This window comes from Nansenia antarctica, assembly GCF_963989245.1.
Source record: "Nansenia antarctica genome assembly, chromosome: 4".
NCBI lineage: Eukaryota > Metazoa > Chordata > Actinopteri > Argentiniformes > Microstomatidae > Nansenia > Nansenia antarctica.
The window spans coordinates 65,733,995-65,746,547 of NC_137689.1; the positions used below are offsets into that span (position 1 = coordinate 65,733,995).

Consider the following 12,553-nt stretch of genomic DNA (forward strand, 5'->3'; position numbering starts at 1 on the left):
GCACACTCACTTAGCAGCTATGGCAACCAGACACAATCACAGGAGAGTGTTGTGAGGCGCCTACCAAACAAAGCCCAACAGATTAGAAGTAGATAGGCTACTCTGAATGGGACTCCAGAATGTTAATTCTGTGCATAGGTCGACAGCAAAGCAGTGCATAGTAGCAGGCAACCACGTTAAGGCTAGAAGCAGATGTTTGATGTATAAGAATAGAAGTACAGGAGTAAAAAGTACTGTTAAGCTAAGACATTCATGTCAATAATAAAAAAATATATAAATACACCATCCTGTTTATAATACAAAAATAGAGATTTGATCAAAAGAAATACATTCTGAATTCGAGTGTAAAAGTAGTTAAATAAAAAAATACTATGATATTTACACCAGCACAGACCAATACTGAAATCTGCTTTAAATCGTCCAATCAGAGTCTGTTATGGCCCGTGTGGGTTTCCTCTTCCTGTTACTCTTGCCCAAGCCTCGTGGTTTGTAGTCCACGCTCCGTGGTTTGTAGTCCTCCCCGGAGCCAGTGTCTAGGATGTCCTGGTTGTCCCTCCAGCTGTCTGGGGCCATGGGGAACTCTTCCCCGGGAGAGTGCATCTGTCTGCCAAACACCTTGCTCTGCAGCTCAGCGATGTCGTTACGAATGTCAGCCATCAGCAGCAACAGGAAGTCAAAGGATCCTGGTGGACCCTGACACGAAACACAGACAAGAACAGAGTGATTCTGAAGAGTAATTACTCCTATGCCTATGTACTGCCTGGTTGTGCTTGGGTAATGCTTGGTTGTTACATAGAAGTGAATACATTGTATTTTAGTTATTGGTTTAGTAAATGCATTGATTGTTTTTCTGTTATTACGCCCATGAAACAACAGAGCAATTACTAATGTTACAATAACATGTTAATACAATATTAGAGTAATTATAAGCTTACTACGTAGGTACTGTATAGAGCAACTAAACTTTTACCCAACTGTTCACTTGTCACTATTAGTGTGATCTATAGTCAAACATGTTCTTAAAGGTTTTGCACTACTTCATATTTTGTACCATTCTCATCAATCTCTTTCCTCTGGTCTCGCTCCATATATGAGAGGGGAGGTGTTTGTTCATTGACCTCTGACCTCTAGGATTTACTGTCTCAAATCAGTACCTCTCACCACCCCCCCACTACTCCTACAGATGTGTGTCTGGGCTTTAACATGGAAATCCATAACATCCTGGAGAAACTAATGTGAAAAACGTGGAGTTATGGCCTCTTGCTCCCTGACGTTACTCATGATCCACCCCTCGCTCTGAAATATGGATCCTCACACCGACAGCAACCGTCTGGACTGTACTAAATACTCACAGTGGGGATTCTGGAACATCACAACACAGTAGGCTATGAGTTTACGTAAGTTATATATCTGGCCATCCCCTGCGCACTGTCAAGGGTGGATAGCTCACTTGAAGTGGAATTGTACACAAAGATATTTTTCGTATATTTCCTCTCAGCCCACTGAGACTGGCTCTATATCTCTAACAGGGGCTGGTGTGTGTCTGGCTGAGTGTGTTAATGTGTGTTAGTATGTGTGTGTGTCCATGCATGCGTGTGTACAGTATTATCTGTGTGTTTGTTAGTCATGGGTTATGGTTGTGTGGTCGATACATCATTCTGTGTGGAGGTTCAGTGAGTGTGGCATCAGGATAGAATAGATAATAGAGTCTTACTGGAGGTCCAGAAAGCCCAGGAGCCCCTCTCTCCCCCTGGAGAATCAAAACAAATATTTGGGTAAGATGAGTTACAGTGCAGAAGCATGAGAAGAAGACTGACTGAGCAATATCTTCATGTAATTTCAACATGGAAGGGAATAGCTTGGGTTAACATGAACTGATAAAAGGGTTAGTTCAGCCTAAATTCAAATACCTATAATTAACCAAATACCTTGAGACATCCAACATTAAATGCAATTTAATTCAGAAATGGTTTTCAGTGTAAATGCACATATATGTATCGTAGCATTTGAGTACCATAATAACTATTTTGGTGATAGCTACTCGGGCTACGAGGCTAGGGAGTTATCATGGATGCCAGGTGGCCTGTATTGACTTGACTACTGTGCTTATTAGCACTAGCATTAGCTTGGGTCATACAAAGGCTGTATATGTTGTGCCAGATGGTTATGATTTGTGACTTGGACACAGATAAACATAACTTCTAAATCCTTCTACACAAACAGACACCCAAGCCACACAGGAATCACACAGTAGCACAACCATGATCTAACCAAACAGACAACGTTGGGGGTATGCTTACAAAATCTACTTCAAAGGTGTTCTAAGACACTATCTTAGAAAAGTATTTTCTAGAATATTATCTTTCATACCTAATGAATTATACTGTATCTCATGGTCTGCACTTCATGGTGGCTATAGCACTTGATTAAATGTAAGAGGAAGCAGAAAGGTTTTTGTTGTTGTTGTGGAAACAGGATAGCGTTGAAAAAAACTTGAAGATAAAAAGTGCAGAATCTCATTGTTTGTCTGTAAGCTGAACACAATGTGAAACAGAAATCAGAAATGTGCATTGGTCCTATGTCTGCAGAGACTGTCTTCTAGATGGGTCTCTCGCCTCCCTGTGCCTTAGGTGCAGTGTTGGGTGTGCAGCCGATCCCTCGACATAAATCAACTAAGATTTTGACAAACCCATATATATATATATATATACACACAGTATATCATATGAATGCACAAAATCACTATTGGGTTTTCGAGGTTGTGGTTAGACAGTAGTATGCATGTCATATCACTTTTAGACCAGGTGAGGGCACTGTCATGTGGGGGATTCTATGACAGACAGCTGATGCTAAGATACCCTATGTAGGCCTACTGTACTGTATAAGCATAACCTCTTTGGGGACACTTCATAAAATAAGCCTCAGTGATAACTTCATACATTTCATCCTCAACATTCACATTCAACATTCACATTCACCGTTCATCATTTCAAATCGTTTTACATACCATCTTAAAATAGTCTTTGGCTAAAACATAAGAGCTGACAGACAGCATTAGATAGAGTGTACCAGGGAGACTCCAAACCTCACCTTCATGCCATCTTTTCCTGGCGCTCCAACAGGACCCTGTTTCAGATGTAAAAAAAGATCACAGATGTTAATACTGTATTTCATGCTTCACTCCGTATTTCTGCATCAACAGGGATGATAAAGGCTTAACTTTGGGCTTGTGTCCAGTAACATTTCCAGTGACTTCAATGCTGAAGGGCAAGGCTGTAACACGCATCTCACCCTCATCAATGAACATCAAAGAGGTTAACAAACGCCGCATGGCGTGCTGGGACCACAGTCCAAATCCACCCTGATTCATACGAGCCCACTAAGAGACGCACACCGGCCCTCAGGCTTCACACGTTACCATGGGATGCGCTCCAAACACATGTGACCCGGTTGCCAAAACCTCAGCTCCGTGCCCAAGAACCAATTAGGGACCTAGCAGCGACCGGAACCACTCCCCTTGACGCACACCCATTGACATGCATGCAGATCAGCATGAGATGTTTAAGGAGTGATTATAGTACAGTACACTTGCACTTAAGCACACTGCAGTCCATAGATCATTTCTTCTACAGTAAAAACACTTTTATAGTACTCATGGGCTGGCGTCATTTCGTGCAGAGGAACCGTGGGTGTTGATAGGCTAGTGTTTCAACATGCAGAGCACATAAATACAGACCTTTCCAAACCCCCATGAATAAACATTTATCTCCTGTCACATCACACTTTGCTGCCCAGGTCCAATACATTAAATGGCAAAGGTCAACACTCCAAAGACGAGTCGACCGCGAAGCTCCACCGCAGAACGAGCCAAAGAAAACAACAACGACGTTGTAATGCATTCAGCCTTTTCCCCTGTTATTACCATTAACATTTGTCAACTACAGGACCTGTTTCTTTTTTTATGGCAGAAGGGGAAAAACTGTTGGCCGGCATTTAATGTCGCACGACTCCTTTTGAAGTGATTGTCCGACTTGAGAGGCAACACCGGGGCCAGATGGCGCCCATCCAGTGGTGCTCCTCGGGAAGATAAATCAAACGGTCACTCTCTGTTGGGTTCGAAAACCAGAGACAAGGGTTAGATGAAAAAGAGACAAGGAAGGAGAGACCTGTGAGCGGTGGCCTAGTTCCCCTCAGAGGGGCCGTCCACAGCTGGGGTGGTCACAGTCAGACCAGAGACACACACACACACACACACACACACACACACACTTCACCATCATCTAGGTGCCAATGTAACAATATAGGACCACTAGGACCTTCCCGCAGTCCTGCTAGATCAGGAGATCTGCAAGGTGCTTTATTAATACCAGGATATGAATATGAGAGGAAGATTAGGTGACACAGATATTATGGGTATGAAAGCGCTGCATCATGGTGTTAATGCTGTCTGAATTGTACAGAATGTGATTGAATTACCCTTTATTGATCTCCCAGAGACGACATATGGTCCAGTAATGACGGTGATTAGTTCTGAATGGCAGGCTTATTGAATGTGTATGCCCCTACTGTAATTAGAGACTAGACTAATACAAAATCCATATTGTTTAGCCTTTTGAACAAATAGCCTTTTGAAACGGCCTGAACTCGGCCTGTATAGCAGGACAGAGTAAGACACTATGGTGTTTGTATGGTGAATGTGTTGTGACAGTGTGGTGATCATAATATTTTTGTTCTGAACTGGAATACATGGCATCAGGTGTGTGTGTGTGTGTGTGTGTGTGTGTGTGTGTAGTGGTCTATATCTGTGTGAAATCATTTGTATTCCAGTTCACTGAAAATTAAGAATTGTGATTTAACAGCAGTCAGGAGTAGGCATAGGTCCTATTCAGAATTGTCCCTGTAATCCCTAATTATAAGTCGCTTTGGATAAAAGCCGTCTGCTAAATAGTGAAATATAATGTAAAATGTATACTGACCATGGGCCCGCGGCGGCCCTGTTTGATGTGGGCCAGGTCCGGGGAGGGTCCTACAGGTCCCATCAGGCCTCTGTGTCCAGGAGAGCCAGGGGGGCCCATCAGACCTTCATGTCCAGGGGACCCCTGTGGTCCTGGATCGCCTATTGGGTCCAGATACAATAAAGGTCTGGGATCAGTCTGGGAAAGACCTGAGGTGCTTGTTGTAGAAGAAGGGTGTCTATCATTACAGATAGACACTGGAGAGAGATCACAGACAGAGGTTTGGTTTCAATTGACTACCATTCTTCCAGGAATGTGCATTTACTCATGCTCCCCGTCCCTGCCCACGGATTAAAGACAATGGACTGGTGTATGCTACGCATAGGCTAGAGGGAGTCTCTTACACCAGTTCATTCTTTTTAGTTTAGTTTAGTTTATTATATCGAGGACAATCCAAATACATGAACCATATAAAATACAGTAAAAAAGGCAGCGTTAGCCTAGTCGGCTAATTTTCATCTGAAGTCCCCGGCCAGTTGCAACATGGCATCCTGAAAAGTAACGTCATTAGTTAAAATAAAACATATTCTAAGAACACGTGGCTGAGACAAGGTACCCCAACATCACACTTGACAAAAAACACACGTAAGCAAGCTGAGGTGATTGAAGGGGCTACAACAAACACCACATACACACTTATGGGGGCAGCGACATTTCAAGCACACAGAAGCCACAGGACAATTACAGGCCACACAACATTAAGCACTGACAAACAGCAATACATTAAACAAAACAAAACATACAAAAAAAGGCATTATGGGGAGGCAGCACAGAGAGGGATTAATGAGGACAAGTATAGTATTCTGTGTCAGCCAGGCTTTCATGTGTGTTGTGAAGGTGGAGTATGTCTTTGAGTTGGTTGGGTAGTGAGTTCCAGTTTTCTATTGCTATCACTGAGAAGGATTGCTTACTGAAGGTGCTTTTTTTAAACACCTGAGGGGCAGTAAACAAGTCCACAGGAGTGAAAAGTAGAGACTGGGACCTTCCAGTGTGCACACTTCAGAAAGGGCATGTTGCTGTACTGTATGTGTGTTTGATAGCATTCCTCCTTCCATACCATGCATTACAATGAGCCCGTCCTCTGATTTCTACCTCCACCAGCCTCCACTGCTGTACAGTAAGCTCACCCGACGGTCCGGGCAGTCCAGGAGGCCCGGGCAGAAAGGAGCGTGATGTCATCTGTGTCTTTTCACTAGTCATCTGCTTGTGGGCCTCAGCATTGTTGGGTAACATGGTCATCTGAACAAAATGACAATAACGTCACAGTGCGGTCTGGGAAACAATTCATACAGTGTATCGACAAGCAATTTAGCTGTCAATCGAGTGTAGCCAATGGAGATTACAAAAGACTAGGACACTACCAGTTCAAGGACCTATAATGGTTACATACGTGTATTACAGGACAGGGAAATTACATACTAAGGTCTGTTGGACAACTTTCGAGCAGAAAATAACATGAATGGACGTGTATGTCAAGTGCAAACTGCCAGATGTGAAACTGAATATGCCAAATTATAACAGCAGCAAAGCTTCCAGGTGGAGGTTCAGGATATCCTCGTGGAGCACCTCGAGAAATCCCGCTCTGAGATTGACAATGATTGATGATTGAATTTCCGCTCAGCCACCACATCCCCCCTCATTGGAGGACCTAGGTGCTCTGTTTGTTTCATTTATTTTAACAGTTATTACAAATATATTTGATCTACTAGGTACCTTTTACTTACTGACCTCTGTGCAGGTCACATGACTAAGTCTGGCCTTGGACACTGGCCTTGGACAGGCGCCATAAACCACAATGATGAGGGGAAGACTGGAACAGACAATTCCATTAACGTGAACCCCTATTTCTGATTCCTGGGGCTATATTTTAACAGTGGAAGAACCAGTCTTAGCGCAAATGCAGGCGCTGTCACGGGGCCACTGGCGGTGGCACTGATTAGTGTTACTTTCCAGGCCAGATTTTTCAGCGAACATGATGCCACTTGACCTGTTTATTGTCATGAACACCTTTCTGTTTTACCGCACAGACAAGACATCGATCCAGCACAGTGTTATTTTCACCTGTCACTGCCGACACAAATTGCCTGCGTTTGGACTTGCGTCCGCTTTGCAGCGGCTGAACATAAAAACCCATGGCGATGTTGTCTGAACATGTAAGTCATGAGGTAAACTGAAGGCATGGGGGTGTGGTAGAGATGGTTCTTTCAAAGCAGCCCACTTTACCTCCACCACCAGACATACACGGGTCTACCTGTCCAGTGCAACTATCCCACACAAGGTAATCTTGCGCATCATCATCTCCTGCACCATCGGTTCTAAAACAACCTTGTTCTAAAACAACTTTGTTTTCCCAATTTTCTTTTTTTTCCCCTTCTTTTTTTTCAGTACCCTAATGGACCTCATACAGTAGACCCCACAGCTGCAAACAATATATCATGTATTACTGCGGCAGGTGCTGAGCGCCCCCGTTGATGGAGTAGTGTTCAGCTTGCTAGTGACTGTGACTGTGACTGGGAACACACTCTGGGCGATGCAGCACGCTGCTGACTTTAACACGACTCACCGGTACTTCACAACCACGGACATAAGTCACAAAACCTACTAGCTACAGTCTTTGACATTATTTCAATCGTTTTTTTTATTATACTGTAAACTTTAGTAATGCACCTCAGAGGACTTGTGAAAAGTGGCCAAGTGTTATTGCTGAAATATTGGCAGGTATGGACTGTAGTGGTATACAGAGGTATCCAGAGCTCTTTGGGTAATGATAAATAAACCAAGTGAAAAGTCCTGTTATTTTGAAACATCGAATTGAATCCAGCAGATGGGAAGTGTAGTGGGCTTCATGTGAAGCCATATGTAGCACAACACCTTTTGTTTGAGCTGAAGAACGGTCATCTTGATCTGGTGGAAGTCCTCACAGGTTGCCGAGCACGTCCCAGCCTTCATCACATTCTCAGACTTCTCAAAGAGACCCGCTGCTGAGGTAAATAAAAACACACATCAAATTAGTTCGAAACAAACAGTCAAAATGTAACTTTATCAATATCTGGTTAATTCCATGTCCTTTTGTTATTTGAAAAGTAAAGTAGGGTTATCAAAACACAAATCCAAGACATACCTGTGTATGTACAGTATGCTGATAACGGAAACAATGTAATCTGTAGTAAGATCTGAGGGGAATTCCTAGTGTCATGTTTTGTCTGTCTGGAACATCCCAAAAATACTGGATAAGGTTAATATCTTGTCTGGTCTGGACTTTCATGACAGAAAAGAGGACATCTCTATATACACATATCCTAATTCTTCCTTCCTCTAGCATTATGACTGACAATGGCACCTGGCCCTAGCATAGATTACATTTTGCGATGACTGAGGGATAGATGATTCGCTTATTTTGACAAATGTATTTGTTGTAAGTCGCTTTAGATAAAGGCGTCTGCTAAATGCACAAAAATATAAATGTAATGTAAATGTAACCTTCCCAGTATCTTTCCATGGAGAGTAAGCTACCCAATGACCCAACGGGGAGATGAGTGACTGGTGCTATGTATGTGGTTAAACATTGTAACATTGTCATTACCTAGACCCCTGTGTCAGGGGTGAGTGAACATCCTAGAAGGGGGCAGGAAGCCAGTCTAGTAAATGTGTCAGTGAGCAGGGGAATGGGTGAGCTGGGGTACAGACCACATGCTCGGCTAGCTGTGGTGGTCCGGGTCTCGCACAGCGTGACCTGCTGGTTCATCTCACCACATCGGTGCCCAGGTGAAAGCCCTGACTCTGATTATTCACTAAAGACCTCCAAAAGACCTTTGATCAAATCTCACATCAAGGTTGTTCAGCACCCCCACTGGCCTTCCCTCCTAGGTTAACCTGACTCCATTCTCGAGGGGAACTAATAAAAACAGTAATGGCGTGTGTGTGTGTGAGTGTGTGCTTGTGTGTGTGTGTGTGCTTGTGAGTGTGTGTGTGTGTGTGTGTGTGTGTGTGTGTGTCTGTATGTGTGTGAGCGTGTGTGCGAGCATGCATGTGTGTCAGTGTGTGTGTGTGTGTGTGTGTTGCGCAACTCTGAGGTACATGCAAAGCTATTCTCAAAACCAGATGACGTCGCCTTTGCGAGTTTTGCTTCTTTGTGTCTGGAGCAGTTGAGACTTGTGAATTTATGTAAGAGAAGCAGGCAGTTCTGTCTGCGTTTGTTATATGCGGCGGCACGGTCCAACCATGAACGCGTTTCATAGCCTCTCGCCCCTGAACATTCCAGTCAGACAGGTCTTAGTAATGGAGGAGATCGAGGCTCGCGGGGGAGGAAGTAGCAAATCTCCAACCCTGACCGCTCCATTTAGAACCGAATCTGGGGCAGCAGCTCCTTCTCTCTGGTCCATCTCTGATGTTTGCCTCAGAACGCATCAGGCAAATCAAAACAGACCCAGGAGTCAAGGGACAGTACGGTACGCGTTGGGTTGGAGAATGAACCGTTCTGACAAGGAGGGGAAATGTGATGTGTAATGACTACCAGGTGTCTATGCTCACACACAATGCACACAGCACACGAGTCACAATCACAATCAGATGGGCCTGCTGCAATAGGAATAAAATGCGTATTGTATTGTCATCAACCAATAACCACCCCTACCTCTCTCACCCTTATATTGTCCAATTGCTACTTTGCAATTAGCAAATGCATTGTAATGGAGTTTAACCTTTTTGTTGCTGTTGTTGTTGCTGTTATCATAAAAGTCAGTGAGGGCCAGTCTAACGACATTATCACGATGCGACAATATGTGAGGACACAGGAACATTTCAGCAGACGATACCCACCCTCGCCTCTGTCCCCTTTGGTACAGGTTTTCCCGTCCTCCTCCAGGTAGAAGCCTTTCTCACACTCGCACCTGTAACTCCCCACAGAGTTGAGGCAGATCTGGGAGCACACGGTCACGTTTTTGTTGGCACATTCGTCGACGTCTACACGACGGAGAGCGTGTGTGGTGTGAGAAAGAGAAAGAGAGAAAGAAAGAAAGAAAACACAAAGACGTGCTTGTTTCACTTATTGTACTCCGCGAGCTCTCGTGAGATGAGCCATTTGAAATGAACTACAACTTTATACTGCCTGCCAATACCCCTAATCCTGCTGAAATAACAACCAATCCTGACACAAAAAGAGAGTTCAAACCGAACCCCATCATTAAAAAGAATTTAGAAGAAGAGGGTTCTTTCTAAAAACACTGGAGGTGTTTCCTTCATCTTAAAGAAGCCTGTTCACACATTTCACATTGATGAAATAGAAATAGAATTTATAGAGCAGACATACTGTAGTTCTAGTCAGACAAAGGCAATTTGGCTGGTACGCTCATGGGTACACCTTTTAGTAAAGAAATATAATTTCATTGTACTGTATTTCTATGGATGAATCATTATTGCTTGGTTCAAACGTATAAAACTGTGAAGAAAAACAGAATGTTTTGTGGATAAATGTCCTTTCCTTTGGCTGGTAGCATCACACAACTGGGTTTTAGACAAGGAATCGTGTGTCTATTCAGGATGTGGTACCAGCACCAGGTCTCACCTAGGCAGTACGGTCTTCGGTTCCTGTGCCGTTCCCGATCGTAGCGGTAACCCGGGTAACAGGTGCACACGACACGGCCGAAGTGGTCTGTGCACTGCTGCTCACAGGGGGCGCCAGCACAGATGTCATAGTCTACACAAACACAGACACACGTCATAGTCATAGTCTACACAAACACAGACACATGTCATACTCATAGTCTACACAAACACAGACACATGTCATACTCATAGTCTACACATACACAGACACACATCATAGTCTACACAAACACAGACACACGTCATACTCACAGTCTACACAAACACAGACACACGTCATAGTGTACACAAACACGGACACACGTCATACTCACAGTCTACACAAACACAGACACATGTCATACACACAGTCTACACAAACACAGACACAGAGACAGACTATCACAGTGAGTCTACACAAACACAGAGACACGTGTCTTAGTCTACACAAACACAGACACATGTCATACACATAGTCTACACAAACACAGACACAGAGACACACATCACAGTCTACACAAACACAGAGACACGTGTCTTAGTCTACACAAACACAGATTCATACACATGATAATCACAGTTTGTACTGATTGAGATTAATGATGCTTGTCATAATCTGATCATATTATGCTTTATTATGTGTTATGCTTGAATAAGAGCCTTGAATATAAGGTTGGTAAATTCTTGCCAATGGGCATTTAGTGAATATTTGGCTTGAAAACTGCATGGCAATTTGTAGAGTAGAAATCCCACAGTAATCAAATAGTTTGGAGTTGCTTGAGAACCTGGCAGGCTTTCTTGCCATTTTTGAGAAAGGTTAAAATAACCGCAAATCATTTAAATGTTTTATGGGGTTAAGCTAACCTATGGGAGACAGAGAGAGGGTTTCCAAAAGTATCTGAGTGAATACACAAGAAAGACATCCAAACATCTCGAGAAATGTCCTTACCTTCAGGGATACACTGACCCAGCACAAATTTAAATCCCTCACAACATGTCTTCCTGAAAAATAAAACAAATATTTCAAAAGGAGCATAAAAGGCACAATTTATATTTTTAAAAGGCCTTTTTGAATTTGAATGTTGTTGTGGTCAAATTGAGGGCACACTTACGGCCATAAATAAAGTTTACATTTCGCTAGTGAATTCCTTATGCGAGCTTGCTCTGTTGCTGCTTTTGTGATTATCTATGATAATGTGATAACCATCTCCACAATAAGCATGGGCCAGACAGCTGTGGATGCCAGACTTCAGTTCTTTTTCAGTGCTTTCTCTGGCCTGTTGTGGCTCGTTTGCTCACATCAGAGGTATAAACCATTGAATTACTATCTGCCGTAAATCCCAACTGAACCACTGTGGTGAACGTTTTGGCTCTTCTCCACTTTGCAGTGAGGATCTAACAATGATTCTCCACTACGACATTCAGAAACTTGGCAATTACCGGAACACTCTCAGTAAAATACACAAGTATTTCATTGGAACACCATCTACACCAGTACACATTGGTTGTAAAATTACCACACTGTCTGGAGAGATTAAGTTAGTTGTTTTCTTTAAGTAAAGTAACTGCATCGAATTATTTGTGTTCAGTGGTTGCACCACCATATTGTAAGACCATCTGAATAATTCCCTAGCACTTTTGTCATAATGACTTGAGTCTGAGCATAAGAATAATCTTTTCCCCTCACTAGATGGTTACCTTGATACAGAATTCCATCCAGAGGATGCAGTGGGGAAGGCAGTGTGACAGTATCAAGGTTTTTCAGAGTAAGACAGTGTTCTCTCATCACCTCCGCTCCCTCTGGGGGAGTCTGTCAGCCAATGCCAACACACACACAGAGATATGTCATGCTACTGAGACCTGCTCTATATCTCCAACAAGGGCTGGTGTGTGTGTGTGTGTGTGTGTGTGTGTGTGTGTGTGTGTGTGTGTGCATGCATGCGTGCATGTGTGTC

At 43.3% G+C, this 12,553-nt stretch overlaps 1 protein-coding gene across 1 annotated transcript in view; it reads right to left on the reverse strand.

The window, feature by feature from the left end:
- Nucleotides 1-411: 411 nt before the first annotated feature.
- The window catches only part of ccbe1 (collagen and calcium binding EGF domains 1), a gene marked incomplete at both ends in the record, with an annotated part of 33,092 nt that continues 20,950 nt past the window's right edge, over nucleotides 412-12,553 (reverse strand). The window contains 9 exons of the mRNA XM_080529616.1: nucleotides 412-693; nucleotides 1,715-1,750; nucleotides 3,091-3,126; nucleotides 4,977-5,116; nucleotides 6,143-6,254; nucleotides 7,887-7,993; nucleotides 9,834-9,977; nucleotides 10,579-10,710; nucleotides 11,548-11,600. Of these exons, the coding sequence (XP_080385742.1) occupies nucleotides 412-693; nucleotides 1,715-1,750; nucleotides 3,091-3,126; nucleotides 4,977-5,116; nucleotides 6,143-6,254; nucleotides 7,887-7,993; nucleotides 9,834-9,977; nucleotides 10,579-10,710; nucleotides 11,548-11,600 (1,042 nt within the window). The remainder of the gene's footprint in view (nucleotides 694-1,714; nucleotides 1,751-3,090; nucleotides 3,127-4,976; nucleotides 5,117-6,142; nucleotides 6,255-7,886; nucleotides 7,994-9,833; nucleotides 9,978-10,578; nucleotides 10,711-11,547; nucleotides 11,601-12,553) is intronic.